The following is a 27,508-nucleotide window of genomic DNA, read 5'->3' as shown; positions in this document are numbered from 1 at the left end:
AGGATGGAGGGGCGTGTTTGGGAACTGGGATCAGAATGGGAACAGGATAGGCTGGACTGAGGAGGGTGCAGCTAGGGATGGGGATTCGTGAATTGGGGGGGGGGGGGGCGGGGAGGGGGAGGTGCATGTTAAGCGTGGAGTTGGGAATGAGGCTGGAGCTGCTGGGATGGGAAAGAAATGGGGCTGGATTTGGGGTTGGGATGCAGATGGCAATGGACAGTGACCGTGGTGGACTAGGAATGGGCCTTTCAGAGGTGGGGCTGGGTAGCAGATGGGGGGGTGTGCTTTGGGGCTGGGGGCTGGGGGTAGGGATGGAGCAGGGATGGGGATGAGGCCCGGATAAGGAGAAATTAAGCAAGGAATGGGGCTGGGCCGGCTTGAAGTGAAGTGGATTTGGGATTGGGACTGGGAGCTGATGAGAATGAAACTGAGTTGGTGAGGTTGGGGCTGGGGCTGCGGAAGAGGGTGAGCACCTGGGCTGGGGCCACGGTAGGTGAGGGTTTGGGACGCGGGTGGGACAGGCCTGGAGAGCGGAGGGGCAGATCTGCGCGGGCGCCAGGGCGCTGGGTGAGGGGCGCGGGGGCGCCCGAGGCAGGCCGGGAAGGGGGGGCGGACCTCCCCCTGGGCCGGGGCGGCGCTAGGACCGGGGCGGAGGGACGAGCCGGGCGGAGCCAGCGCCCCCCGCCCCCCGCCGGCCGGCTCCCTTCCCCCGGCCGCTGGCTCTCTCCGCTCGCAGCGCTGCAGAGGCTCCGAGGCGGCGACGGCGGTGACTCCCTCCTCCCCTCCCTCCTCCTCTGTCTGTCCGTCTGTGCATCTGTCGTTCGGCCTCAGTCCGCCCCGCAGCATGGCCGGCGTCAGCTTCAGCGGCCACCGCCTGGAGCTGCTGGCGGCGTACGAGGAGGTGATCCGGGAGGAGAGCGCAGCCGACTGGTGAGCCCCCCGCCCCCGCCCCCGCCGCGGCCCCTTTGTCCCCGCGCCGCCGCGCCTTTGTTTCCATCTGCCCGCCGCTCGGCTGCGGGAAAGGTGGGGGCGACCCCGAAATGGTGCAGCGGCCCGGGAGCACCGAAAGGGGCTGCCTTTGTGCGCGCCGGGGGAGGGGCCCGGGGTCCCGACGGGGCGCTGCCGGCTCCGAGCGCCCGAGGCCGCCCCCGGAGCGATGTGGGAGAGGTGGCCGGACGCGGGCCGGAGAGACGCAGGGTCCGGACGTGTGGCCCGTGCTCGTGGCCCTGCAGGAGCCCATCCCCCGGCCCGGGCCCGGGGGACAGGTGTGCACAGGCCGGCCAAGGGCACCTTCGCTACCTTCGAGCGGGCACGGGCCGGGCGGGGACGGGGCGGGGACCCAGCTAGCGGAGCCAGCTCAGCCTGCCCGGCCCAGCCCGGACGGATGGCCGCAGCACAAAGGAACGCTGGGGCGGGGGAGGAGCGGAGAGGGCGAGGGGCCGGGTGCCCCGCCCACCGGGGGGGCCTCTCGGAGTTGGGGTGTGATGGAAAGATGTTCATGGCCACATGGCAACAGCCCAGTGACTCCTGTTCTCCGGGGCCGCCGAGGGGGCAGGGTGAAGGGGATTTCAGGGATTGGGCAGCTGGACTGGGAGATGCCCAGGGGGCCGAACTGCCTGCCGAGAGGGCCGTCTGGGGACCCTGGGAGGAAGCCCTCAGGCGCACAAGCCTGGAGGGAGCCCCCAGGAAGGGACGAGGAGCTGAGCAGATCTTCTGAACCCTTGGCCCCGTGGCCAGTGCAAGGGGCTCTCAGCTCCCTGGTGGGGGAGGAGCGGGATTGCCCTCTTCCCCGTCCACAGCTATTGTCTCCAGCTTGAGCTGGGCGGGGTGGACCACCTGCTCTGGGGCTGGAATCCTCAGGGTGGTAAGAATGCCAAGGGGTTCCACACTGCCCCATTCAGGAATCATTCACCCCCAAAATACTCATCTCTTGGGTGAGGTGCTCATTCTATTCCCAGACCTCTACTCCCACTGGCCGGCAGGATACCAAGGCACGGAGTGAGGGCAGGCCTGAGGGACCTCACTTGGCTGGCTTTACCCAAGTAGCCAGGGCATTCCGGTAGGAACACTGACCTGGGGGCTGGAGGAGGGGACGGATGGTCAGGCGTCCATGCCACAGTACTGCAGCACTGGCGGGTAGCCAGGCCTGCCTGGAGAGATGGACTCGGGAGACAAGCTCCCATGTTCTGCAGGTCAGTCATAGGAGAGGCCAGCAGAGGCAAAGTGGGTAGCCGGCCAGCCCGTTGTCCCAGCCCTGCTCCTGGGGGCTGAGATCATGGGAGGAGTTCAGGGCAAGTGGCCAGCTTGGCCTGGTGGAGGAGCGTGGGATATTATGGGCCCTGCCTGGGGAGGGGCGTGGTCCATCTCAGAATGCCCCCCTCGCCCTCAGTCTAGGGGTACTGTCTACCACCATATCACTGCCCCTAACCTCCCAAAAGCAGAACTCTGGAGGCCCAGTGCGGGACCACAAACCACTGCTGGCCCACCTCCTGCTCAGTAGAGCCCTGAGCTCCCATCACCGAGCAGTATCCATGTGGCCAAAACTAGTTATTCATCACTGGCGTGCGTCACTTCCCATCTGGGTTTTGTGTGGGACACACAGATGCACACATGTACCCTTGCATGTGCACACATTTCTTCACTCCCAAGGGCCTAGATAGCATTTTGTAAAAAGGGGTGAAAATGACATCCTACAGTGGGGGGCATGAATGCCCCCAGCTGCCGGCATTGAGCTAGGGATACAGTGGGGTCTCAGGACTTAGGAGCAGACCCTGTACTCAGAGGCCAGAAGAAGGTGTCTTGGATAAAACTGCTGCCTGGGGAAAGGGGGCTTGTCATTATTCTCCCTTTCCTGGCCTCTGAGTGGTGAGGGTGGTGGGGCGAGCTCACTTCTTTTGAAATGGACCACTGCCCAGTCACGGGGACCGGGAACCCAGGAGAGCCAGTGTTGCCCTGGATGTGACATGACTCAGTGTGACCACACAAGAATTCATTCCTCTCTGATCCTCTTGAAAATAAGAAGAGGGGCTCCTGGCTAGTGTAGCTGAGTTGGTTGAGTGCCTGATTCCCCATTGGGGTACATGCTCCGTTGCAGACGCCATCCCCAGTAGGGGGCGTGCAGGAGGCAGCCGATCAATGTTCCACTCTCTCATCAATGTTTCTTTCCCTCTCCCTTCCTCTCTCTCTCAAGTCAATAAAAACTTTAAAAATAATAAGAAAGAAAAGAAAAGAAGAGGGAATTGGGCTCAACCACACCTGGGACATCCAGGGCTCTTCCATCTCTAACATCTGAGAGTGCCATTGTCTTGAGGGCTCTGCCTGCCCTCAGCCTCTCGCCTCAGCCGACCCCAGCATTTCTCCTTGGAGCTGCCATATTCCGGCTCCTACCTCATTCCCGTTTCTCTGGCCTAGATGGTTTCTCAGAGTTTGTGTCAATATTACAAATACCTACTGGTGCTATTGTGTGCTGGATCCTGAACCCAGAGAGTGAAGTGTGTTGGCTGACTGAGTCAGATATCCGCCTTCACCAAGCTTAGGTTCAAGGCAATGTCTGTCGCCAGGGGTTGGAGCTGGTGAGATGTGTAGAGTCCCCGTCCCCCCACTCCTGATTGCTTGTGCTGTCCGGGCCCAGGCTGCCTCTGATGTATGTGAGAAGCACTGGTTTAGTGAGATCTGGGGCGGGCTCAGATGCCTCTTCCATCCCTGCTGGGAAGTGGTAAGTGGTGTGGGGCGGCGCACAGCTTCCTGGAGATCTGGCATCAGGACCCCGAGGGACTTCTGCCAAGGGTGGGCATGGGATGGAGAAACAGACCTAGCCTTTCTGCGAAGGGAACCATATACACAAAGTCTCAAGAGTGGGAAATATTCAAAACTGTGTTCGGCATCAGGGAGCCATCTAGGTTAACCCATGTGTGTGGCGTGGATACAGAGGTCCAGCTGGAAAGGCAGGTGGGTAGAGCTCAGGACCGAAGGCCTGTTGAAGCCTTTGAACTTAGATGTGGTTTCTGCCTGATCAGGGCTGTGGCCGGAGTCAGAAAGATGCCTGAAAGTAGGTAGGCAAGGATTGAGGACGGAAGGGGCAGGGCAGGCGTTCCTGGGAGTAGCAAGGGCCCGCGGAGCCTTCGAGAGGCTGACATTCATCCCTGGGCAGTATGCTGCCTAAGGCAGTGTCTGGGGACCAGGGTCTCGGAGTTCTGCCTCAGTTTCTCATCTGTGGAATTGGGAAGGACAGATCCTGCTTCTCTGAGGGCCCTTTGTTCCCAGTGGTGGGTTAGGGCAGCCGGACAGGTGGTGGGACAGCTGTTCTGGGAAGCAGCTGCCAGCAAGGGGGCCGGGGCAACAGTTGGACCAAGAGCTCCCCGCCTCACAGCCCACCTGTGTCCCTTTCATGGGGGAGGGATCCTGGGAATTGGGGTGTGTGTATGTGTGTGTGTCCTTAGCAGTGACTTGTGCTGACCTCATGGGGCTAGGCCAGGCCCTCCTTTTTGCTCTCCTGCTTCCTCCCTCTCTCTCTTCTTTTTCTTTCCCTTCCCCTCCTCTCTCCTTCATTTCCTCTTTATCTTTTTGTCTTCTCTTCTTCCGCCTCTCCCTGTTTTCCCCACTGACTCTCCCTTTCTCTTGTCCAGATCCCTTGTACTCCCACCACCCTCCCAGCCCCCTGCCTTCTGCCTTGGCAATAGGGAAATGGGGAAGGGACTGAGCCCTCTGGAGGCTCTGGAACAAGGCCCTTCTTCCTTGCCCCAGGCCTTTTCTCCCAAAGGGGATCCTCAGGAGCAGACATCTCTGCCTTCCCTTCTGTGGAATGGATGCTGTGCCACTGCCACTTGGGAGAAAAAGCTAGGAAAGAGGAAAAAAGCTAGGAAGGCTGCTAAGTCAGCTTTCTGGTGAAGCTAAGGCTAAAGGAAAGGCTGGCAGTCCCAGGAGGCCAGGGCCTCAGCTGCGGCAGAGGTGGCCTAGGGGCTGGAAGACCAGGAAGAGTAAAATCACCCGGGGGCCCCGGTCTGGGCAAGAGGGACCTGGGTGACCTCATCCACATTTCAGTGAGACATCGATTAAGGCTGAGGGTGTGTCCCTGGGGTCCTTTGTGTTCAGGAGACTGCAGTTGGAGTGGGCCAGTCATGTGCCAGTCGCTGGGTTGCCATGGTTACCAGGGGATGCCCTGATCAGAGTGAGCACCAGGTTATTTCTCCTCCCCTTCCCTGCTGTGAGGGGAGGGGCGATGGGTACCAAGACACACGCCTGGCAACAGCCAATGGGGGATGAGGAGCATGGTAGCCAGGGAACAGTAACCAAGGAACCATCGCCTTGGAATCTCCATGTCCCACCCGCTGGCTGAGTTGTAGGCTGCCAGGACCAGAGCTCCCAGGACGTGACACATGGACAGTGATTTCTACCCCACCCCCATTGTTTATTCCCCACGTAACCCAGGCGCCCCTCTACCAGGTCTCAGTGCGTCCCCCCTCCAGAAATGGTTCCTAGCCCTATTGTCAGGCAGTGAGTGCTGGGGCAGAGCCCCCTTCCCGTCCTGCCCCTTCTGTGTCCCTCCTCCTGCTCCTCCCTAGAGCTGTCCCCACCCAAAATTGGCAGCCTGGGCCTTGACAGTTCTAAGAACCACCACTCCCTCTCCCCAGGGCTCTGTACACATATGAGGATGGCTCAGATGACCTCAAGCTCGCAGCATCCGGAGGTAAGAATTCCAGCCATTCCTTTGCCTTCTCTCAGCCCTTCCTCCCCGCTCCTCTGGTTGTTTTCTTCCCCACCCGCTTGGCTGTAGGTCACCTGGCTCCTGGTCACCTCCTTGCCTGCATCCAGCAGACCCACACTTGGCCGGCAGGTGTCCTTCCTGATCATCCCTAAGCTCCCCAGGGTGGGAGGGAGGCAGCCTTGTTTCCTATTTGATAATGAGAAGACAGCCTCAGAGAGGAGGAGTCACACAGCTATGGGGAGGGGACCTGGTAGGGATGGCCCGGATCTCCCTCACTTTCTCTAGAGCCCAAAGGCTTTCTTTTACCTCACCAGGCACTAGTGCGTCATGAGGATGTGTGAAGAACAAGCATTTCCTCAGTCCTACCCCGAATCAGGCCCTGGGGACTCAGAGGCAAAGCCAGTGCCTGCCTGCCACTCTTTCTCACACCAACACAGAACTCTGGGAGGGAACTAGGGGGGAGGGGCGGTGCCTGCAGAGCCCACAAATGGAGTCTTTCCTTTGGGTTCCAGGCCCTCGGTGGGGTAAGGGTTAGGAGATGGGAGTCCTGATGCCTCCTAATTCCTCCAGACGGGGGCTTGCAGGAACTCTCGGGCCACTTTGAAAACCAGAAGGTGATGTACGGCTTCTGCAGCGTCAAGGACTCCCAGGCTGCGCTGCCAAAATACGTGCTCATCAACTGGGTATGCAGCTGTGGGCTGGGAAGGGGGCTGAGACCCCGGAACAGTTACCCTCCACTCTCTGACACCTCTGGAGGGAACCCCACTCTACCCCTGGGAAGAGAGCCCAGGCCCTTTCTTGTCCTTTCTCAAGCCCCTCTTTGTTGGCTACTTTGCAGGTTGGTGAAGATGTGCCTGATGCCCGAAAATGTGCTTGTGCCAGCCATGTGGCTAAGGTGGCTGAATTCTTCCAGGTGCGAGTCGGGGTAGGACCAGCCACCCAGGGTCTGTATGCTGATGGTGGTGATGGGAGGGAGCCATACTGCCTGAACACACCTTCTTGCTGCAGGGTGTCGATGTGATTGTGAATGCCAGCAGCGTGGAAGACATAGATGCGGGCGCCATCGGGCAGCGGCTTTCCAACGGCCTGGCACGGCTCTCCAGCCCTGTGCTGCACCGGCTGCGGCTGCGTGAGGATGAGAATGCTGAGCCGGTGGTCAGTGTGCCTGAGGCCAGCTGGCCCTGCCCAGGGCTCTCCTACTCCCGCCCTCTCAGTCCTCAGCCTTTTCTGGTAGGAACTCCAGGAGCTCTCAGCCTGCTCTCGGAGCTCATACCAGGCCATTTGACTCTGCAGGGCACCACCTACCAGAAGACTGACGCAGCTGTGGAGATGAAGCGGATTAATCGTGAGCAGTTCTGGGAGCAGGCTAAGGTGTGGACCCCAACCCCAGCCTGCAGGCTGAGCTGACCCGACCCCATGGGGTAGCCCTGGGATTCTCTCCTCAAGTCCCCCATCAATAGTGTGTCCCATCCCGTGTGCTCCCCCAGCTGAAAGAGTGAGACTTATGCCCAGGGGACTCATGTTTTCTCAGAACCCATACCTCACTGGCCCTGGGTTGGGGATGGCCTGGTGGGACAGGGGGGCCCCCAGGCTCAGGGTCTACACTGCCTTGGCACGGGTGGCTGCAGAAGGAGGAGGAGCTGAGGAAGGAGGAGGAGCGGAAGAAGGCCCTGGATGAGAGACTCCGGTTTGAGCAAGAGCGGATGGAGCAGGAGCGGCAAGAGCAGGAGGAGCGGGAACGGCGCTACAGAGAGAGGGAACAGCAGATTGAAGAGCACAGGTGTGCCCAGCCCCGCCTGCTGCAGGCCCAGCCCTGCCACAGGCAGGTCCTTGTGGGCCCTCCGTAAGGGTGCATGCCCACTTAGGCTCACTTATCATTTCAGGAGGAAACAGCAGACTTTAGAAGCTGAGGAGGCCAAGAGACGGTTAAATGAGCAGTCTATCTTTGTAAGTTCTTTACCAGGGCTTCCAGCTTCCTGGTCAGGGAAATGAGGGTGGGCCCTGTGCTCCTGGGCCTCTTGGGGAGATCAGTGGCTTGGAGACAGTGCTGGGTGTTCTGGGTACTGCTCCATGGGCTGCCATGAAGGGTCAGATCTGCCACTCAATCACGTGGGGTCTGGCCCCGGGCTAAGTAAAGCTTGGAGGAGCTTCTACTTTAGACTGAAAGAGGAAAATCTATCTTGACCCAGACCCTCACTGACCAGGCTCCCTTGCCCCCCCCCCCCCCCCCACACGCAAGGCTTGAGGGGCTCAGATGGATTAGACATGCTTTCTGCACTTAGGGCTGCAGACCTGGTCCCCCAGCACTAGTGCTGAAGGGCCACACAAATGAATCTGGCTGGTGCTCTGAGCAATACACTGTGTGTGCAGTGTCTCCTTCAGAGCAGCCCCTTGTTCCAGGGATGCTGTCTGAACCTTCAAACATTGGGGTGTCCCATAGGGCCTGTGGATTGGCCCTTTGAAAATCCTCATGCTTTGAATTAAGGTCATTCAGTGGTGCGATATAGTTCAGGACAGGAGGTGGGTGGTACTTGTCTGGATTGGGACTATGATGGGCAGATGTTGGGCCTTGGGGACCCAAAGGAGCTTCAGTGCCACATCCACAGGAGAAGACTGGGAGGGAGGGGGCAGGACACCCTGCAGGCATTGGCATTAAGTGGCTATCATAGGTCACCAATCCCGCCAGCCTCTGGATGGGTGGAGGTAATGTGTAGTTGGTAAGCTCCAGCCTCATTCATTCAACAAACCCTTGCCACCACCTGCCTGTGCCAGGTGTAAAAAATATGGTGGTGAAGATGAACAAGATGAACTTAACCGAAGATTTTATTTTTAAAATACACATAACATGACATGTAACATCTTAGCCGTTTTTAAATATACAGTTTAGTGGCATTAAATACATTCACGTTGTACAAGCATCACTACGGTTTATCTCCAGAATTTTTTTCATCTTCCCATACTTAAACTCTGTACTCATTAAACACTAACTCCCCATTCTCCCCTCCCCGTAGCCCCTAGCAATCTACTTTGTCTCTATGCATTTGACTTTTCTAGGTATCTCACGTGAGTGGAATCATACAGGATTTTTCCTTTGGTGACTGGCTTATTTCACTCGATATAATTTCTTCATGGTTCATCCATGTGTCAGAATGTCTCCTTCCTTTTTAAGGTTAATAATATTCCACTGTATATACCACATTTAGTTTGTTCATTCAGAGCAAGGGCTTTTTTTGAAAAAGCTTCTTTTTATAGGAAATTTCACACCCACAAAGTAGGAAGAATAGCATAGTGTCCCCTCTGAGCTGATCACTTATCTTGCACTAATTATCAACATTTCAGGCACAATCTTAAGGAACTTGCACCATTATTTGATAGTCCCATCTGACCCCTTCATGTGTGGCTCCTGTGATAGTGACAGTGGCTGTTCTAACAGGTCAGTGTAGTGGCCTTACAAGTTCAGGTCCTCTAGGAAGATCCCATGTGAGGAACTTTGGAATTCAGAACTATAAAATGCTTCCTCTCTTCTGATAAGACTTGCATTTCTTGTCTGAGTTCCCTCTATGCCTGGGCTGCCGGGAGCTCCTGTATATCTGCAGATGCTCAGGCGCAGCAGCATCTTCTTCCTACCCACAGCCCTAACTTGTTTCCGTGTTTTTCACGTTGTTGGTAGGTGGAAAACCAACTCTGGTCTTTTTTTTTTCTTTCTTCCCAAATGAAGCAGAGGAACCTAGGGAGGTTATACTGGCAGGGACAGAGCATCCGAAAAAGCAGGTTGGATATACATTATGGGAAGGCAAGGAGACTGACTGGAGCCCAGTGGGCTGAGGAGCAGGGGAATTGGGGAAGGTAGAGCAAGGTCAGAGGAGTCTAGACTTCATTCTGGAAGACACGAAGTTGTTGAGTGACAACCCTCTTGAAGGGGGACACTGAAGGGCGTTCTCCTAATGCACCCTGTCGGTTATGCACGTGCTTAACAACAGGAGCCCGGTCACTTCACCATCGCGCCTGCCGCTTTTTGTCCCCCTCAGTCCCTCCTGCCCCCTTTGCCACAGGAGCAGCAGGGGACACTATTACAAGGCTTTGTGTAGTGAATTCAACTGAGCAAACATGTGCCAACTCAACCTCATGCTGGCCACACACAGAGACCTGAGTTCTCATCCTGTGTCATCCGCAAAGGGTAGGGGACTTGACCCCAGAAACAGGAGGTTCCCGACACAGTGTAACCTGTGGTGTGTGCTTAGAACGCCTGGTGGGGACCCAAAGCAGGAAAGGACCTGAATGGGCCAGGGACCTCTTCCCCAGGAGGCAGTGCCCAAGCTGAGGCCAGAAGCAGGAAGAGTTGGACCTGGGGTAGGGTTGGGCGTCTGAGGAGAGAGAGGTTCCTCTCCCATACCAAGTGGTACATGGCATGCATGTTCCAGGGATGAAAACTATTATGTCATGCTGAGGACGTTAGGCCTGCATCTCAGGGTGTGTGGGCAGGTCAGGGTGGAAGGGGGCTGTTGGGGAAGTGACAGGGGGGAGGTCAGGCAGGGGAAGGGGAATGTGGGCCAAGTCAGGGGTGGAGGGAGGTTAATGAGGAAACCTCAGTCACGATGCTGAAATTCAGGCAGCGCTATTGGCTAGATACTGGGGTAGGAGGTTTGAAAAAAGTTGGCTGCAAAGCAGGGAGTGCTCCTGGAAGACTGGGGATCTGGGGTGAAGGAGCAGGAGGAGCTGCGCTGGGTGCCCAGGCACCTGTCCAGGCTGGAGATGAGGTGGCTGAGGGCCTTGTGGATGGAGAGAAGGAGCTGTGTGATGTGGTAAAGGGAGCAGAGGTGCCACCTGCAAGCCTCTTCCTGCCAGATTATGGAGGAAACGTGGGGCTATAACAAGCAAGAGCTCCTGGGGGGGGTGCCCAGGACACTGTCCCTTTTTTTCCAGGGTGACCGGAGGGATGAAGAGGAAGAGACCCAGATGAAGAAGTCAGAATCGGAGGTAGAGGTGAGAGCTGGGGGACAGGGCAGGTGAGTCCAGCAGGGAGTGCCTCAGCCTGGCCACCCCGACTCTGACCCTTCCCTTGTGCCCCCAGGAGGCAGCGGCCATCATTGCCCAGCGGCCTGACAACCCACGGGAGTTCTTCAAGCAGCAGGAACGAGTCGCATCGGCCTCTGTGGGCAGCTGCGATGTACCCTCGCCCTTCAATCATAGACCAGGTAGTCCCAGGTCCCACCCCCACCTGACCCCCACTCAGGTTTTGGCCCTGAGCCTCTCTGACACTATTTTTTGGAAGAGAAGCCTTGCCCAAGGACCCTTGGAGAAGGCAAGGTTGTTCATCAAGCGTGCTCTCACCCGCTGCCTCCCAGGTGGCAGGACTGAGAAGGCTGGGGAGGTGATGGTCAATGTTGGGCTTTGGCTGAGCAGTGGGCAGTGCTAGAGGCCATCTAGGCAGCTCTGGCATGGGCTAAGGCACGCCCCTGGCCGTAGGGAGTGGCCCTGCTGGGGTTAAACCAGGTCCAGCCTGAGGGCTGTGGTGCATGTGAGGCAGCCTTGGAGCCTGCACCCAGGTTCCCTGTCAGGTTCTCATTGTAGCTTCTGCCTCCCCAGAAGCACCCTTCTGCTCCCTGTCTGCTGGTCTGAGTGTTTGACCCTGTGTGTGCTTGGCCTGTGCTGGGGTTTCAGGGGTGGGGCAGGCTGTCCATGGGTGTGTGTTTTGCGGGGGCTGGCTGTGTTGGGCAGGCTCCTTGCTTTTTGTGTCTGGTGCTTGAGGCTGTAGCCCAGCTTGGCTGAATGTGCGCCCTGGCCAAAGGCAGCTTGGATATCCATGGCCAGCTCTGGGGGTGGGTGAGGCCTTGGGGCGGGGGTGGGGGAGACTGACCCTCTCTTGTCCTCTGTCTCTCTCTCTGTCTGTCTCTCTCGGCAGGTCGTCCGTACTGCCCTTTCATAAAGGCATCGGACAGTGGGCCTTCCTCCTCCTCCTCTTCCTCCTCCTCCCCTCCACGGACTCCCTTTCCCTATATCACCTGTCACCGCACCCCAAACCTCTCTTCCTCCCTCCCATGTAGGTAGCAGCCCCAGGCCTCGGCAGGGGGGTAAGAAGGGCCCCACTTCCCAGCAGCACCCCTGCCCTTACTCCCCAGCCTGACCACTGATCTCTGGTGTTTGTCCCCAGAGCAGGTACTGCCTGCCTCTTTTCCCTGGCCCTGAAGGGGCACTGACCCCCAGGGGCCTGGCTTATAGGGTCTGGAGTTGTGGTCTGGACCCTGGGGAGCCTGGGGAGCTCCCAGCCCCCCACCCAGACTCCAGAGAAGAGATGCTGGCCAGGCCCTGAGGTGTACAATCCTGGTCCCACCTGGCTTCTTGGCCCTCATTAACCATGGGGGTTTGTTCCACAGGCAGCCACCTGGACAGCCACCGGAGGATGGCACCCACCCCCATCCCCACCCGGAGCCCATCTGACTCCAGCACAGCCTCCACCCCTGTCTCTGAGCAGATCGAGCGGGCCCTGGATGAGGTCACGTCCTCTCAGCCTCCACCACCACCACCACCACCTCCACAAACCGAAGGTAAGTGAGGGGCCCGAGCTGTACTGGGCCTCTCACCAGTCCCTGTGCTGAAAAACCCAGGCGACGATGGTAACAACTCCCCAGGCACCTGGGCCACCCATCACCCAAACTGTACTGCCCTGGAGGTGGCTGTGGCAGGGAGGAGCCCTGGTGTGGCAGTCAGATCTACCCTCTGAGCCTCCGTGTCTCTCCATGGAGTAGGACTCAGGCCTTCCTCCCAAGGCTGCTGAGAGGCTTGCAGACACTAGGTAAAGGGGCAGCAGGGCCCAGTGGGTGCTGGAGAGTACTCTGCATGGAGCTATTAATGGAGGCCTTCTTCCCAGGAGGTCGTCAGATTTTCAGTGCATGACCGGGTAGGTAGTGTGCTTGTCCATGGCCTTCGATGGTGGAGCTGGTCACATCTGTCTCCTCCATTTGTTCTGTAACAGAGACCCAGGAGCCTGGCCCTGGCCTGGAGGGCGAAGGGACCAGCAAGGAGGCCAGAGCTGCAGCCCCTGAGGCCTGGGCTGGCCCCGTGGAGGAGTCCCCGCAGGCACGGGAGCCTCCCCAGGGGCAAGGCAGCCCCATAGAGGACTTTATGTTCATGGTGGCTCCTGAGCAGGCTGTCCTGGCTGCCCCTCTAGAGCCTGCCATAGCCAACACCACTGCAGCCGACACCCTGGCAGCTGCTGCCATTGAAACCGATGGCGTTGCTGCTGCTGACACCGCTGTTGCCAACACTGTCGCCCCCGCCACTGCCAGCCTCATTGACCTATGGCCTGACAATGGGGATGGCGCCTCTGCACCCCAAGCTGAGCCTAGCGCTCTGACAGCACCCTCAGGTGCCGAGGTCACTCTGGCGGAGGTGCCCCTGCTGGATGAGGGGGCTCAGGAGCCACTGCCACCAGCAGGTGAAGTCTGTGCCAGTCTCCTCAATTTTGATGAGCTGCCTGAGCCACCAGCCACCTTCTGTGACCCAGAGGAGGAAGTAGAAGGGGTGCCCCTGGCTGCTCCCCAGGCGCCTACTCCACCCTCTGCTCTAGAGGAGCTGGATCAGGAGCCGGAGCCTGAGCCGGAGCCGGAGCCTGAGCCGGAGCCCCACCTGTTGACCAATGGCGAGACCACCCAGAAGGAGGGGACTCAGGTAGGGCAGGGCCGCCTGGTGGTAGGGTTGGAAGTCAGGGCTTGAGAAGGGGGCTGACCCTGAGTGTTTTGGGCTTGCAGCAGTACCCCCTTTCTCTGTGACCCACATTATTAGGGGGAAGCTGTATTCCATTCCCCTTCCCTGGGCCAGCTCTGCTTTAATTCCCAAGTCAGGTGTCTGTTTTCTTGGTAACCATGGGTGGAATCACTGGTTGCTGGAGAAACTGTCTCAGGCCTGGTAGGTCAGCCCTAGTCTTGCAGGGTGGGGCCACAGTAACCTGGGGCTTTCCTCCTCGCAGGCCAGTGAGGGGTACTTCAGCCAATCACAGGAGGAGGAGTTCGCCCAATCAGAAGATCTGTGTGCAAAGGCTCCGCCTCCTGTGTTCTACAATAAGCCTCCAGGTAGTGTGGGTATGGATGGTGGGTCAGAATTAGGATGGGGATGCTGGGTTTAAGTGTGGGCGGGCACAGTTCCCAGGGGATACAGCCGTGGATCTGCTGGCCATTTCCTTAACTGCCCTCTTTTCCCAACACCGTAGAAATTGACATCACCTGCTGGGATGCAGACCCAGTCCCGGAAGAGGAGGAGGGCTTCGAGGGTGGCGATTAGCAGTGGCGCCCACCCTCAGGCTGTCCTTGCCAAGACCACCCACCTGCGCTGGCCTCTGCCCAGATGGCCCGCTGCGCCTGTACTCGAAGACGCTCCGCCTGGCACCCACTCCAGATTCCGGCCCTGTCCGGGGACTTGGCCGCTTCCTTGCCCAAAGGGCCTGACTTTTACAGCTTTTCTTTCTTTTTTTAAAAAAAAGTTGATAGGAGACTTGTACAGTTGACTGGTTTTCCTCCTGTTGGTAGTTGAGATGTTGTTGCAAATTCCATCCCCTCCCCACCCGGTCCAGATTGTAGCGCTTAGCCCTCCCTGCTCACTCAGCTGGCCAGGGTGGAGGCCTCACCCTGTTTGGGGCCTGGTGAGGGGGGAGCTCTGATGGGAAAATGTCCCCCACTTCTTTTCCTAGTTTTATGTTTCTTGGAAAAATATCACTTTGTATTTTGTCCAGAGCTTCAGATATTTTGCACGAATTTGAAAACATGGCAATAAATGGCTCGCGGGCTCTGGCTCCCTGGGACCCCCTCCCTGCCCGTCTCTTGACCTCTACCCACCTGGCCCTAAGGAAGTAGCAGGCCCAGCTGGGGCAGCTCAGCTTCCCAGCCCTTTCCTGCCTCCTCCTGCTGGGCGGGTCCCAGGCTGGAGGCCTTAGGCCCGATTCAGGTCAGGGCTATGGGTGGGGCCCAGGGCTTGGGTGGCCCCTTCCCAACTCCCTTCTTTGCTTGGGTCCCTTTTTCACATTCAGTAACTGTTTTTTGGAAAGCACAAACTTCTGTAACGGGTCGTGCTCATGTCTATTAATAAAGAAATCCAGATCCCTTTGGGCCTGCTGCTGGGCCGCCTGCCCTTGACCCCTTTTCCCAACTTGTCCCACCTCTAAGGCCACAGGGGCACCTCACCGTGATTTCATAGGCAGGGAAGAGGGGGTCTGAGGCTCTTGGGGGAAGCAGGCTGACCTCAGGTTTAGTTCTGCATCCTCCAGCCACTTAGCTGAAAAGTGCACTCAGCTTTCCTCCTGCCAAGGCCCAGGCACACCTGGCCACCAGAACCTTGGACGCAAGCAGTGGGTGTCCCCTCCGCTTGTACCAAACCAGATCACACACCTTTATTATCCTCAAAATGTAACAAATGGGGTAAGAAATCCCTCCCACCCCCCGCAGTCCAAGGGAAGTATTTAAAAAGCCTCTCAGTCAGGCCAGGAGTCTACTGTTGGGGCTCGGGTCGCCGGGCACCCCTCTATACGGCTGTAGTCCTCCCAAACAAGGGGATGGAGACCGGCAGGCGCCAAGCTCCGGGCTCCAGCGGCTCACGGCTGCTGAGCTCCGAGTCGGTCCAGCTGGGGAAGACCCGGCGGCCTCGGTCCGCCTGCAGGCAGAGCGCAGGGCAGGGCGCCGCTGGCCGCGGGGCGCTAGGCAGGTGCAGCGCCGACGTGTAGCCTCGGTCCAGGAACAGCGGCTTATAACTGGGCGGCGGCTGCTCCTGTTTCTCTGCGCTATCGCGGCGGCTCAGAAAGGGCGTGACGATCTTGCGGTAGAGGCCGCGGGTGTCCGTGAGCACCTCACTGTAGGGCGGCGGCGGCTCGGCCATCAGCACCGCCTCTTCGTAGCACGGAGGCTTGGACATGTCCGATTCCGCTGTGGAGTGGGAAGCGGTCCGAAGGTGTGAGACCACCCGTCTCCAGCCTCCCGCAGAAACCTTAGCCAAGTCTCCAGCCTCCCGCAGAAACCTTAGCCAACGCCAGGCCCAGCCCGCGCCCTCCTCGGTTGGGGCCACCGGTCCAGTGAAGACCACGAGTCCGCCCGCGGCCGAGGCCCCGCCCATCCCAATCGCTCCGGCCTAGGTCGGCACTTACCTTGGCGCGGGTAGCTCCAGGGCCGGGGCGGAACGGAGAGGTGCGGCGGCTGCGGGTGCGGCAGTGCGTGGTGGTGTGCGTGCGGATGCGCGTGGGGCTGTGCCGGCCCGTGATGCAGCAGCGGGTGCACGTGCACGTGTTGGTGCGCGTGCGCCGGCGCTTCCAGGCGGCCGCGGTGCGGTGGTGGCGGAGGCGCGAGGCCCGGGGGGCTCCCGGCCAGGCTGCCCTCGAGCTCGAGGGGCTCCAACTCGAGGACGCGCAGGTTCTGCTCACGCAGTCGCTCCTCCTGGCGCCGTTTGAGGCGGCGGCGCAGGAAGCTGCAGAAGCAGCACAGGAGGACGATGAGCCCCCAGATAAGCCAGAAACCAGCGAAGCACGTTAGGAACGTGTAGGTGCCCTGGGACATAACCATGGCGGCGGCGCGGGCGGCGGGTCCTCGGCAGCTTCACTGGACACTGGGCTCCTCTACGTGGCCCCGGGCCCGCGCCACGCTCCCAGGAGCCGCCAGCGTCACTTGGGGACCTGCGGCCGGGGGCTGCCTGCGGCGAGGCTCAAGTCCTGCGCGCGCCGGCGGGGGGCAGCAGTATCGGTGCCCGCTCCTTCCCATGGTGCCGGCGGGCGAGCGGGCAGGCCTCACCCGGGGCCGCGCGGGACCTATGGGACAGACATAAGGCGCGGTGAAGGCGCGCTGCAGCCCCCGACGACTTCCCTGCCGGTGCCCTGTGCAGTCCCGGGGATGCCTCCTTTGCCGGAACCCCCACACTCCCCGGGGCGGTGACGTCACCGACGAGGGTGACGTCACACCTCGAGGTTTCCCCGGTAGGGTTTTCCCGGGTCTGAGATTCGGCCGTTGCGGCTGAGCCGAGGGAACGCCAGGCAGGCCAGCAGGGGGCGCGCGAAGGCCAGACTCGGCCTCTGCGCAAGGGAGATTCGCCCGCCACCCGCACCCCCTGGGCGCCGCTTGGTTGCTTGGCGGCGGGGAAAGGGTGGCCCACCTTCTAGAGCCACACAACCAACCACAGGCGCCTGTCTTCAGCCCTATGCATATGTCTAGCAGCCCCAGGCGCTCTAGGTCTTGTACCCGCTCCCACCCCGGCTGCCCAAAGCATGGAACATCCCAGCCCGCACTGCGACCTCCCGATGGTCGCCGTTCTCATAGCGGGAGCTCGGGCGGGTAGTTCCCGCTGCATCTATCTGCCTTTGTCCGCGCCGAATACCCTCCCAGCGTGAGCTGTTCCCTCTTCCTTTCCTCTATGTGCCTCCACCCGCCAGATCCCAGTTTCTTCACCTCCTACTCCTGTTTAGTCCCACTTGGCCCTGCCCTTCTAGCTCCAGGACTTTGGGTCGCTTCCCCTCAATTCCTTTCCCTTTCCCCAGAGGGGAGGAAAAGTCTTTAGTACCACCAGGTCCCGCATCACTCCAGATGGGCCCCTCTCCTCCCAACTCCTCTCCACAGCCAGGGTTGGGAAGGGAACCTTGCATCCTAAGAGGTATGTGGGAGGGGACCCTGACGGCAGAGTGACAGATGGCAGGCGACTGTTCATCACTTCCGCAGAACAGAAATGAGCCCTTCTTGAATGCCTTTTACTCAGGGGCTTTCATATACCACCCTTTGGGGTAACTGTAATTATTCCTATTTTAAAGATAAGGAAGGGGGAAGCAATTAGCTGTATAGATAGCAGGTGGCTGTGCTGTAATTTAAATCCAAGCCTGACTACAACACCCTAGCCTGGGGTGGAAGAATGCCGCCTGAGCTATGTTGTGAGGCCTCTCCCAGGAGCCCCATGGACACCCCTATCCTCAACATGTCCAAGGAACACGTCCAGCTTTGGGGGCCATGGTGGGCCTGAGCCCCAACCTGGGGGCTCCACATCAAGCATCTCAGACTGGTCTGGCAGTAAGCTGGGGGGAAGCCAGGGCACAGGCCACCCCAAGAGGGCTCTTGTCAGACGAAACAGCTGCCTGTGCCATGTGCCACTTGGTGCCTGTGCCAGTCCCGTTACCCTGGGCCTGCATTCCGGAACAGACAATGGCAGGAACAATGGTTCCACCCACCCCCTCCACAGCCCTGCCATGAGGCTGCCATGGCGACGCAGCCCTGATAAAAACACGATGCTGCCAGTCACTGGGAGTTAAATAAATCCGTTGTTCTCCTTTTCCTGAGCCCACAGGAATTTTCAGGAATGCTCTGAGGAAGTTGATACTAACTAGGGGGCCCCTTGGCCTGCAGAGCAAGAACAGCTCTGGGTCAGAAAAGGCACTTCTGTAGCTGGAGGTGATGTCTAGCTGAATTCAGAAATAGAACTAGCTACCAAGGCCTGTCTACTGTGTGTCAGGCCTTGTTCTAGGCTCTTTTCATGCAGAATCTTGTGTGATCTTCACCAGCACTTTCTCATGGGGGTGGGAGTCCATCTGATAGATGAGACCAGCTCAGACAGGGAAATGAACTTGCTCCAAGTCACAAAGCTAATAAGGGGGGGGGGGGGGGGGAATCTAAGATTTAGCCCGAGTCTGAATGCAAAGTCTGTGTCAAACACCTTTCCCTACATGACAACTGAACTGTATATGAAAAGCCTGGTGCGTGTGCACCTGTACATGAGGACTTGGAAGCCACAGGGACACTGGCCAGCTTGTAGCCAAAATGTGCCTTCCTGATCCTTCCCATCAAGGCCCTGGCCCTTTTAGCCCTCAGCCCACAGCTCAAGAGTGGGAAAAGGCTACATGGTGGAGGAGAAATTGATGGCAGGAAAAAAGGACAGAGACCCTGCCCTCAGGAGCCCAGTGCAGCTGGCTGGGCACTAGAACAGACTGGGGCAGGCCAAGACCAGCTGAGTGCCATTGTGGCCCCTCAGCCAGGAGGCAGGAACCACTGCTGCATTTTAGACGAGGCCACTGTGTGTCCATGAGAGGAAGTCTTACAGCTGAGCTGACCCTCTGGCACCAAGGCTCAGTTTTAGTGCATGAGACCCTGTCTGAGGCCTGCCTCCTGCCCAGTATCTTCTCAGTCCATCTCATCTCACCCATAGTAGGTGCTCAATCCATCATCATCAGGACATCCTTGCAGGCCTTTCCAAATTCACTTCCTGACCAGGCCACGCTGCTCAAAGGCTCCCCAAGCTGTCCCTTGCTCCTTGGGCCTCTGTCATGCTTCCAGCAGACCTGCTGTGGCCTCTTGTACACAGCCAGTGACCTTCCCCAGCCTCTCCAGACTGTTCATACCAAATCCCTGCTCTGTGTCTGCCTCTGGCTGTGCCAGGAGCAGTGCGTTCAGATGGACTCATCCTTAAGTCTGTCCTTTTATGATTTGTTTCGTTTCCCCTTTCTCTTTTCTTACCTTTTTTTGCAGGTTATTTGAACATTTTTTTAGGATTCCATCTTGATTTATTTGTAGAGTTTGTGAGCACACTGGATTGCACAGTTTTCTGAGGCCACATGCTCACTGGCAGCACAGCATGGAGTAACAGAGAGACCCAGGGCAGTGAGTTTCTTAAACTCCATGTTGCCTCAGTGTCCTCCTCAATGACCACAGTGAAGATGGAGCTAGTTTGTGCAAAGGGCTTGGAGACGCTCAACAAATGTTAGTGCTTTTCAAGGCTTCTGAGCTGGGGGTGCAGAGATGTGAGTGTCCCCAAGGTGTTCCTGCCCAAGGGCTGGATCCCACAGGTCGTTCTCGCAGTCACCCTGAGAACTGTCAGCACTTTCCCCATTTGACAGATGAGAACACTTGGCTCAAAGAGATTAAATGACACCCAAGGTCACCTAGATGTCTCATTCTGGACCTACTGTACCCCTGTAGGTTGAAGAACCCCGGCTCCCAACTTCAGACCCCAAAGATCTGCTACTGGGTCCTTTATCTCAGCAAAGGCCCACCAGTTACTCTATCCACTAAATCCTGTTGTTTTCACCCTCAGTGTAGTGTGTGTTCATCTGTCCACTTCCTTTGGTTCCCCTGCCACTGTCTTGGCCAGGCTACCAGCATTTTCACATAGGCCCCTATTACCATGGTTGCCACCACTGTCTCTACTTCTGTGCTGTGTTCCTGCCCAGCCTACCCACTCTCCACATTGCCCATTTTCCCAGGGCCCTCTCTGGCCTGAACCCTCCAACAACTCCCTATTGTCTCAGGAGACAGTCCAGCTCTTTAACACAGTGAGATGGGAACCTCTCAAACTGGAGTAAGCATCAGAGCCACATAGAGGGCTTGTTAAAACAGAGTACTGGGCTCCGGCCCCAGCTCTGGGATGGGGGCCTGAGAGTTTGCATTTCTAACAAATTCCCAGCAAGTGCTGGTGTTGCTGGTCCAGGGAACACACTTTGAGAACCACTAACCTAGATCATGGCCTCTGAGATGAGCTCCTGCCAAGATCTCTTCAGCCTTACCTCTCAGGGCTCCATTCTGCACTGCCTACAGTTCTGCTTTCTCTCTCCAAGGGGCCTGTAATACATCCTCACTGTTCTTGCCCCAGCACTCACTACTCAGCTTCACGACCTCACTTGTCACTTCCCTGGACAAGTCAGCCCTGAGCCACCTCACCCCCCGGCTGGATAAGAAGCCCAATGATGTAACAGTGTTCTATAGGCCTATGTCCAACACCAGAGCTGCATCTGTCCTTATCACCTGGTACACAGTAGCTAAAAAACCACTTGCTGAAGGAGTGACTGGAGGTGTCCGGTTACCTATTTGGTCTTTTAGCTGTAGGGACAAGGAATGCCTCAAGAGCTGGGTCTGCAGCCAATTCATTCCTGGGGAATGTCAGCCATTCATCAAAATGTCACAGAGAGAGGCCATCACCCAGCTCTTGGTCCTTGCGGTTGTTTTATAAGCAAGCTGAGGACCATACATCTCTGTCCTCATAGAGGAAATATGCATGGAAGCATTTGCCACTCTCTGCTGTGGGTAGAGGAAACCCCAAGCAGTTGGGGTTCTGGGTCATGAGGTTCCTTGCATGTGAGGCCAAAGGTACCAATCAAGTGAAGGGACAGGGACTCAGACCAGGGGACAGAGGAGAGAGGGAGCAGAGTGTGTGTGAGGAGTGAGGATGGGGTGGAAGCCGGTGGCTGCAGGGGGTAGTGGCCAGTAGAAGAGGGTAAACGGGGGATAAAAGGTGATGGAAGGAGATCAGACTTTGGATGGTGAACACATAATATACAGATGGTGTATATAGAATTGTACACTTGAAACCTATATAATTTTATTAACTAATGTAACTCCAATAATTCAATAAAAAAGAAAGTTAAAAATGCTTTATAGCAAAAAAAAAAAGAAAAGAAAGAGGCTGCTAACATGTCCTGCGTGCCCTTGCACATGCCAGGCTCACTGCTAGCCTCTTTATGTTCAGTATCTCAGTGACACCCAGAAGGTGGCTGCTGCCATCCCCATTCTACAGATAAGAAGCTGGGGCTGCCTAAGGCCCACACTGTGAAGTCCAGTGACTGCAAAGTCCACTGGCCTGGCAAGAAGGCACTGGTGACATTTTTACACTCCTCTCACACCAAGACAGATGAACTCAGGCCAGAGAGAAATGATGGGAATTGTCCCAGCTGCCAAAGTCTGCCAAGCATGGAGCTGGCCACAACCTCCTTTCCAGCTAGGCCAGCTACTAGCTTGGCACCAGTACCTGTAGGTAGCATCTCTGTGACCTAACCATGGTACTGGGCCATGAACCTCAGGCTTGGGGAACTGCAAATGGGACAACAGAGACAGGAGCCCCAGGAGGCTTGTGGGCACAAAGGCCTTACTTAGGTCAGTATCTACTATACTCAGATTTGTCCCTCCAAGGGAGTTGACCACAAATTGGGGGATGAAGGGGGAGATGAGGATCCACTCTTTCTGAGGGGCAGCCTGGTGTGACACACAGAGCATTGTTGAGGGAGCCCTGAGTTCAAATCCTGCTTCTGCCCTGCCCTGCTCTGCTGGGTTCGTGTGAACCTATGCCAGCTATCCTCATGCCTGAGCTGAAGACTCTTCACCTGTAGGACAGGGATGATGAAGCCTGCCTGGCAGCACAATGGAGGAACACAACTGATGAGGGAGGTGAAAATTCTTCAAGACCAGAGTACATAGCTGCATGTGACAAACCAAATGCCAGCATCTTGCAGCCTCAAGAGGCTCATATGTGGAAACCACACCATGGTGCTACATCTACACAAGCCTGGCATGGTCTGGCAAAAAGTGCCATCACTTTACTGTGGGCCAGAGGTCTCAGCTCGTGACTCACAGGCTGAACAAGGTTCATGGATGTGTTTTGTTGGTCCACCATCAATTTTTAAAAAATATTTAGTTGCCAACATTTAAAAACCAGGAGTTTTTACATGGAAGTCTGGATTTTTGCCTCATCTTGAAAACTGGACCGTCTGGTCATACCTAGTCCACATTCTCACATGGTGACGTTGACTGCAGCTGAGTAGCTCCCTGGCACTCCCCACCCTGGGCCCTCGGGGCACTTGGGTCTCCAACCACTGAGCTAGACCGAGCACCCACAAGGCCAGCACGACATAGGTCATTCTTTGCTAAATTCCTTCTCCCACAGCTGCTATGTGATCAGGCCAAAAACTAAGAACTAGAACCTTGGGAGGTTCCCAGGATATTGAGGCAAACCTCACTGCTTGGTCTTCCCCAGAGAGAGAAAATGGAGGGAGGGTGGGTGGGAGCCAGCCTGGCAGCAGACCAGTCCTGTGGAGCATCTCAGGGAGCAAAATCTGGCTATTTCTGGAAGAAGGTGCACCAAGGCAGGAAAGACCGCATTTGCTCACTGGAGGAATGTGAAAGAAGGCTAAGGATGTTCCTCTAGAAAGCTCCACAGTTCTTTCCTGCATGGCTCACAAGAGATGTGTAGCAGGCAGAGGGGCGATGCCAGCAGAACCAGCCCTGGAAACCTAGCTCCACTCTGACTGGTTGTGTGACCTTGGGCAAGTCACTGCCTCCCTGAGCCTCAGGAATCTTCAATGCTACAATGGGGGTAATAAACTTACCTTGCAAAACTGTTGTAAGGATCAGGAATAATGGATGCAGAGCCCTCACCCCCGAGCAGAAAGAGAATGAAAAGGGCCTGTGAATCATTCCAGAGGCCTACTGTCTGTGGGAAGGAGACTTGGGCCTGGCTCAGGGCACCACTCATCCATGGACATCTATGCCAACGTCTCAATGCCCAGGGTAATGGTCACTTCTGGTGCCCAGGACACCACCCTGAGTGGGAAGGGAAAGCCAGGGGTGGCGGTTGTGGTCGAGGTCTGTGGTCAGTAGGGGATGGCATCTGCTGAGTCAGACCCAGGAGAGCTGGCTGGAGGGCCATTTCTCTCCCCAGCACACTGACACTGAGGGGAGGTTGGGAAGGGAGCCAGAGGTCATTTCCTCTGACTCTGCTGCCATTCTCTGTCCAGAGGAGCTCCCTGGGTCAGGGCATCTCCATGTGGCACTGGCCAGCCTGCGGCCAACCTGCATGCCACCCAGCACAGTTTGGGCTTTGTGCTCAGACAAGATAGGGGCACTTGTGATCCAGACAATAGGCTGGGGTGCTCCCATCTGGCCCGGGTCAGCAAAGTCCTTTCCTCTGCCCCTGCACAAGCTGCTCCCACCCCTCCCTGCAGAAAGGTGGCTTGGAATGAGTAGTACAGACCCACCACCGGCCCAAGCCACGTTTGGCACATGCCCTGGCCAGGAGGACGAGAGATTCGAGCTTCTGTCCTCTCCCCTGGTAAGAAACATCATCCTTGGGGTACCCAGCTCGGGTTGGGCCATTTCAAAGGCAGGTGGGGGTGGTGGCAGTGGGGGTGGCGGGATCCAGATCCAGCTTCCATGCCTCTTCCTGCCAGGGCTCCCCTACCTTTGTCACCCTAGGGGCCCCGCTGCGACGACTGCAGCCACGTGGGAGCCAAATCTTGCTCCAAGGTGCGCTCACCCCCACCCCCACCCTCGACGGGTTGTGGAGGCAGACACACCCAAACGGGCCAGAGGGGCGAAGTCCCCCGCCCCAACCGTGAGAGGGGTAGTCCCCGCATCCCCTCTCCTCCTGTGCCCGGGGGCTGAGGCCCCGCATGGGGTGGGGGAGGGCTGGGAGAGGGTGTCGCCGCCCCACAGTCGCGTTACCGAGGAGCGAAACCCCGTTGCTGTGACAACCGTTTCCAAGCGAACCAGTGGCTGCTCGCGCCCCGCTCCGGCTCCCTCGCTCACTGGCGCCCTCCCTCTCCTTCCCTCCCTCCCTGCCGTGGGGGCTGGGAGAGGGGCTGGCCGGGGCCGGGGTCCAAGGCGGCGACCCGGGCCCGGGCGCGGAGCCGTCCGCGGGAAGGGGGGTGGCCCCGGGACTGTCTTCCGCCCGCACTGCATGCCCACCGGCTCGCTGCCGCCGCCGCGGTACTCACGGGCCCAGGCATCCTCCTCGAGCTCGTCCTCTTGGCTCCGGGAGAGCGGCGCGGGCCCCGCGGACAGAGCCTCCGGCCGGGGGGAGGCGACAGCAGCCCCAGGAAGCGGACTGTGGCAGCGAAGGCGGCTCCGAGCGAGGGGCTGGAGCCGCGGGGCGCGCGCACGGACGCGTACACGGCGCGTCCTGAGCCCGGCGTGCGCGCGCGCGGCCGCCAGCCGCGGGCCCCTGCCCCCCACACCTCGCGGCGGAGGAGACAGTCCCGGGAGCCAAAGGCAGAGGATCCGCATCCACCTGCCGAGCCGGGCTCCCCTGGCACAGGGAATGAGCTCGCCACGCCGCACACCTAGCAACAGGCTTTCTGGGCCTGGCATATGCAGGCAAACCCAGTGCACACCATCAGCCGAGCACACGGGATGCTCAGCCAAGCAGCTGGGGTTTAGACACCACACACACCCACCCCGCAGCACGGAAAGCAGACGCACGTCCAGGCCCTGGCCATATACTGACAGGCTCTGCACGCTTGCATTGGGCAGGGGTTGGAGCAGGCAGGTACCCCAGTGTGGCGCCAACCATGAATTCACGGCCTCAAGGCCGCTCCCACTGTGTCTCCAGCAAGCCTACATCACCACATGCCTACTTCGAAATAGCAGCAGAACCCAGTGCTTGATCCATAGCGCTGGATTCCATGGACCCTGCTCATCCCCAGCAACAGAATTGAGCCCTAGTGATGGCCTCACTGTTTAGGCTGAGCCAGAACCTGGCCATCTTACGACTCTTAGGTTCTCTATTTGGGGGGTTGGGGGGAGGGGGGAGGAGGAATCATCGTGTCCCAGGGATGTCATCATGGTGGACCTATTAACCCAAGTGCCCTACTCTCCGGATGCACAGTGGGCAGGTTTCCAGTCTGGTTATTCAGATTCCTTGGGTTTATGTCAGCAATGCAGACATGAACATGATTGTAGCATCTTCCTTCTGGGAGAATCGGGTCTGCGACTAAGGCCCTGGAGCCGCCCCAGTCTGGTTCTTCCTGTCAATCAGCTCTCCCCCATCCTTTCTTTAAAAGACAAAAACACTTTCTACCTTGCAACCAAAGATCCCCAACAGCCCCACCTGTCACACAGCTCTAGGTGTGTGATATGTATGTGCAGTGGGTGCAAACCCGGCCCCATTGAAACCACATGGACTGAGTGGAGAGTTCCCAAAGGAAACTTGGGGTGCTTTTGTACATGCTGGGCAGGCACTCTTCCACTGCCTCCCAGATGAGACCCCACAACATTACTGCTTCCAAAGCCATACATGGCTGTATCTCACTGACCTCAGCTCCAGGCACTCCCTTCTTCCACACTTCACCCACCCACCTCATGTTTAGCCATCTTAAACCACTAGAGGCCTAGACCAGTGGTTGGCAAACTCATTCATCAACAGAGCCAAATATCAACAGTATAACGATTGAAATTTCTTTTGAGAGCTAAATTTTTTAAACTTAAACTATATAGGTAGGTACATTGTTATTAACCTAATTAGGGTACTCCTAAGGCTTAGGAAGAGCCACACTCAAGGGGCTGAAGAGCCGCAGTTTGCCGACCACGGCCCTAGACTATCCAGATACATCTGGTCCTGTGTGCTGGAGGGCACCAACTCTGACACCTTTGTAGCCAAAGGGCCTTCCCTCCCTAGTCCCAGCCCTGCCAGCTCTTGAATGATTTCTGCCACCTGCTCACACTGGCTCCCACTATTCCCATGTCTGCCTCCTTACCAGACTGAGCTCCAAGCTTATCTTCGAGTCCCCAGCTCCCTCTCAGAGCAGGTGAGCTTAGGAAGACTTGTTGGGAAGTGATTCCGAGTTTCCTCTGCCAAAGGTGCACTGTGAGCTTTAAGGTAAGCTGAACCCTAGCCAAGAAGTTTCCGGGATGCTTCCCTATCCCAAGGGGAAGGTTGGTGGGAGATCTGGACCCACTGCAGGTAGTGTGCCACAGGGTCCTTCCTGTCCACCCGACACCCACTCACACCTGCTGAGGGCTGGGCTTTGGCCTCTGCATGCTGATACCTCCTCACTGCCCTTCCTCCCAGAGCCTGGTGCAGAGAGGAAAGTGTACCTTGGGCCCTAACCTCATGGGCAGGATCCAGCTTCATCTTCAGCTGCCTTCCTTTGCCCTGCAACAGCCACTCACCAGCTGGAAGAGCTTGGAAAGGCCCTTTCCTTACTCTGTTCCCCTCAAGTTAATAGAAGAGCACACTCCACTCACCATCAAGACCTGAGATAGCCCAAGAGACCCCATCTTCTAAGTTGTTGCTTGGAGTTTTCTTTCTGACTGCCTGAGATAACTGTCATCTTGGAACCCAGTCCTGTTAGTGACCTAGGGGCTCAAGGGGAGGGGTGACTGGCTACTTCTCATTCATAGCTGCCTTGTGAGGCAACAGGTATCACACTCATCTTTCCATCTGGCAAAGTGACTAGGCTGGGACTTGAATCCAGAACCAACAGCAAAGCTCATGTGGTCTCTATGGCATGGGGTACCCAGCCCAGAGGCAATAAGCAAACTCTTACGGTGGCACAGGGCATGGGTATGTGTGTGGCTGAGGTCACTGGGAGATTATCAAACAACAGGTTTGTTAAGACTGGGACAGACTTGTGGTTAACAGGCTGTCACATGCCCCCCCCCCCCCCCGCCCCCCGCGTCTTTGCACTTTGAATGCTACGGAATGGTATGCTCTCCTAATCCCTCTGATCCCAGATGAATGTCTCAAAGGCCTGGTTCAACTTCTATCTTCAGAAGACCCTTTCTGATGCCCACATGCCTCTGCTACAGCCTAATGCCCAGTATTGCCATTGTCTCGTCTTGGCCTGGCCACATTCCCTGCTTCAAGGGCAAAGCAGAGGGATGGCTCTACTGCACGTGCACTGGCCCTGGGCCAGGCACACAGCAGGTGTCCAGGTGAGACAGACTGGGCAGGTGTTTCTAACAGCAGCTCCACCTCACTCCCCAGGCTGCTCCAAGTCCACAATTGAGGGCCAGGCCACCTTGGCCTTGGAGGGGATATTGCCAGCTGAGCCTGCCTCTCAATATCAGGCAAAGCCAGACCCACACCTTGGTGGGGACCCAATTCCCTCAGGCCTCATCCCATGTAGGAAGCTAAGAAACCCAAAGGCCTGAATGCTTGGAGAGGCTGCCCCAAGGTCACCCTGGGAACTCCTGGCCCTTGCTAGAAGGGCAGCCCCCACCAGGCCCACCTCCAATCCCTTCCCACTTCCAGCAGATCCAGGGAAGAAGACTGGCCGAGCACCAGCAGCAAGAAAGAGGCAGGCAGGGGCAGCAG

General features: G+C 57.6%; 2 protein-coding genes across 3 annotated transcripts; one reads left to right on the top strand and one right to left on the bottom strand.

Moving 5' to 3' along the window:
- The first annotated feature begins 170 nt into the window (after positions 1-170).
- Positions 171-14,471, top strand: DBN1 (drebrin 1). Of its 2 annotated transcripts, XM_070415109.1 has the most exons (16): positions 171-254; positions 832-930; positions 5,631-5,686; positions 6,275-6,387; positions 6,543-6,617; positions 6,713-6,859; positions 6,998-7,075; positions 7,333-7,484; positions 7,588-7,651; positions 10,628-10,687; positions 10,776-10,899; positions 11,607-11,744; positions 12,079-12,249; positions 12,678-13,372; positions 13,671-13,773; positions 13,911-14,471. In XM_070415109.1, the coding sequence occupies exons 2-16, from the start codon at positions 845-847 to the stop codon at positions 13,979-13,981; spliced, it is 2,133 nt and encodes a 710-aa protein (XP_070271210.1). In that variant the 5' UTR covers positions 171-254; positions 832-844; the 3' UTR covers positions 13,982-14,471. The 2 variants fall into 2 exon arrangements, with proteins under 2 accessions (XP_070271210.1, XP_070271211.1); XM_070415110.1 differs by lacking the exons at positions 171-254; positions 11,607-11,744 and having other exon boundaries at positions 704-930.
- On the bottom strand, positions 14,091-24,277 carry PRR7 (proline rich 7, synaptic). The gene is made up of 3 exons (XM_070415111.1): positions 24,189-24,277; positions 15,831-16,484; positions 14,091-15,612 (listed from the first exon to the last, which is right to left on the bottom strand). The coding sequence occupies exons 2-3, from the start codon at positions 16,240-16,242 to the stop codon at positions 15,215-15,217; spliced, it is 810 nt and encodes a 269-aa protein (XP_070271212.1). The 5' UTR covers positions 16,243-16,484; positions 24,189-24,277; the 3' UTR covers positions 14,091-15,214.
- Positions 24,278-27,508: the final 3,231 nt, after the last annotated feature.

Source organism: Myotis yumanensis, unplaced genomic scaffold, assembly GCF_028538775.1.
Source record: "Myotis yumanensis isolate MYYU_CA2020_CCGP unplaced genomic scaffold, mMyoYum1.0.hap1 SCAF_5, whole genome shotgun sequence".
In the NCBI taxonomy this organism is placed as follows: domain Eukaryota; kingdom Metazoa; phylum Chordata; class Mammalia; order Chiroptera; family Vespertilionidae; genus Myotis; species Myotis yumanensis.
Note: the sequence above shows the minus strand (reverse complement) of the source record. Positions and strands in the feature narration are given on the sequence as shown.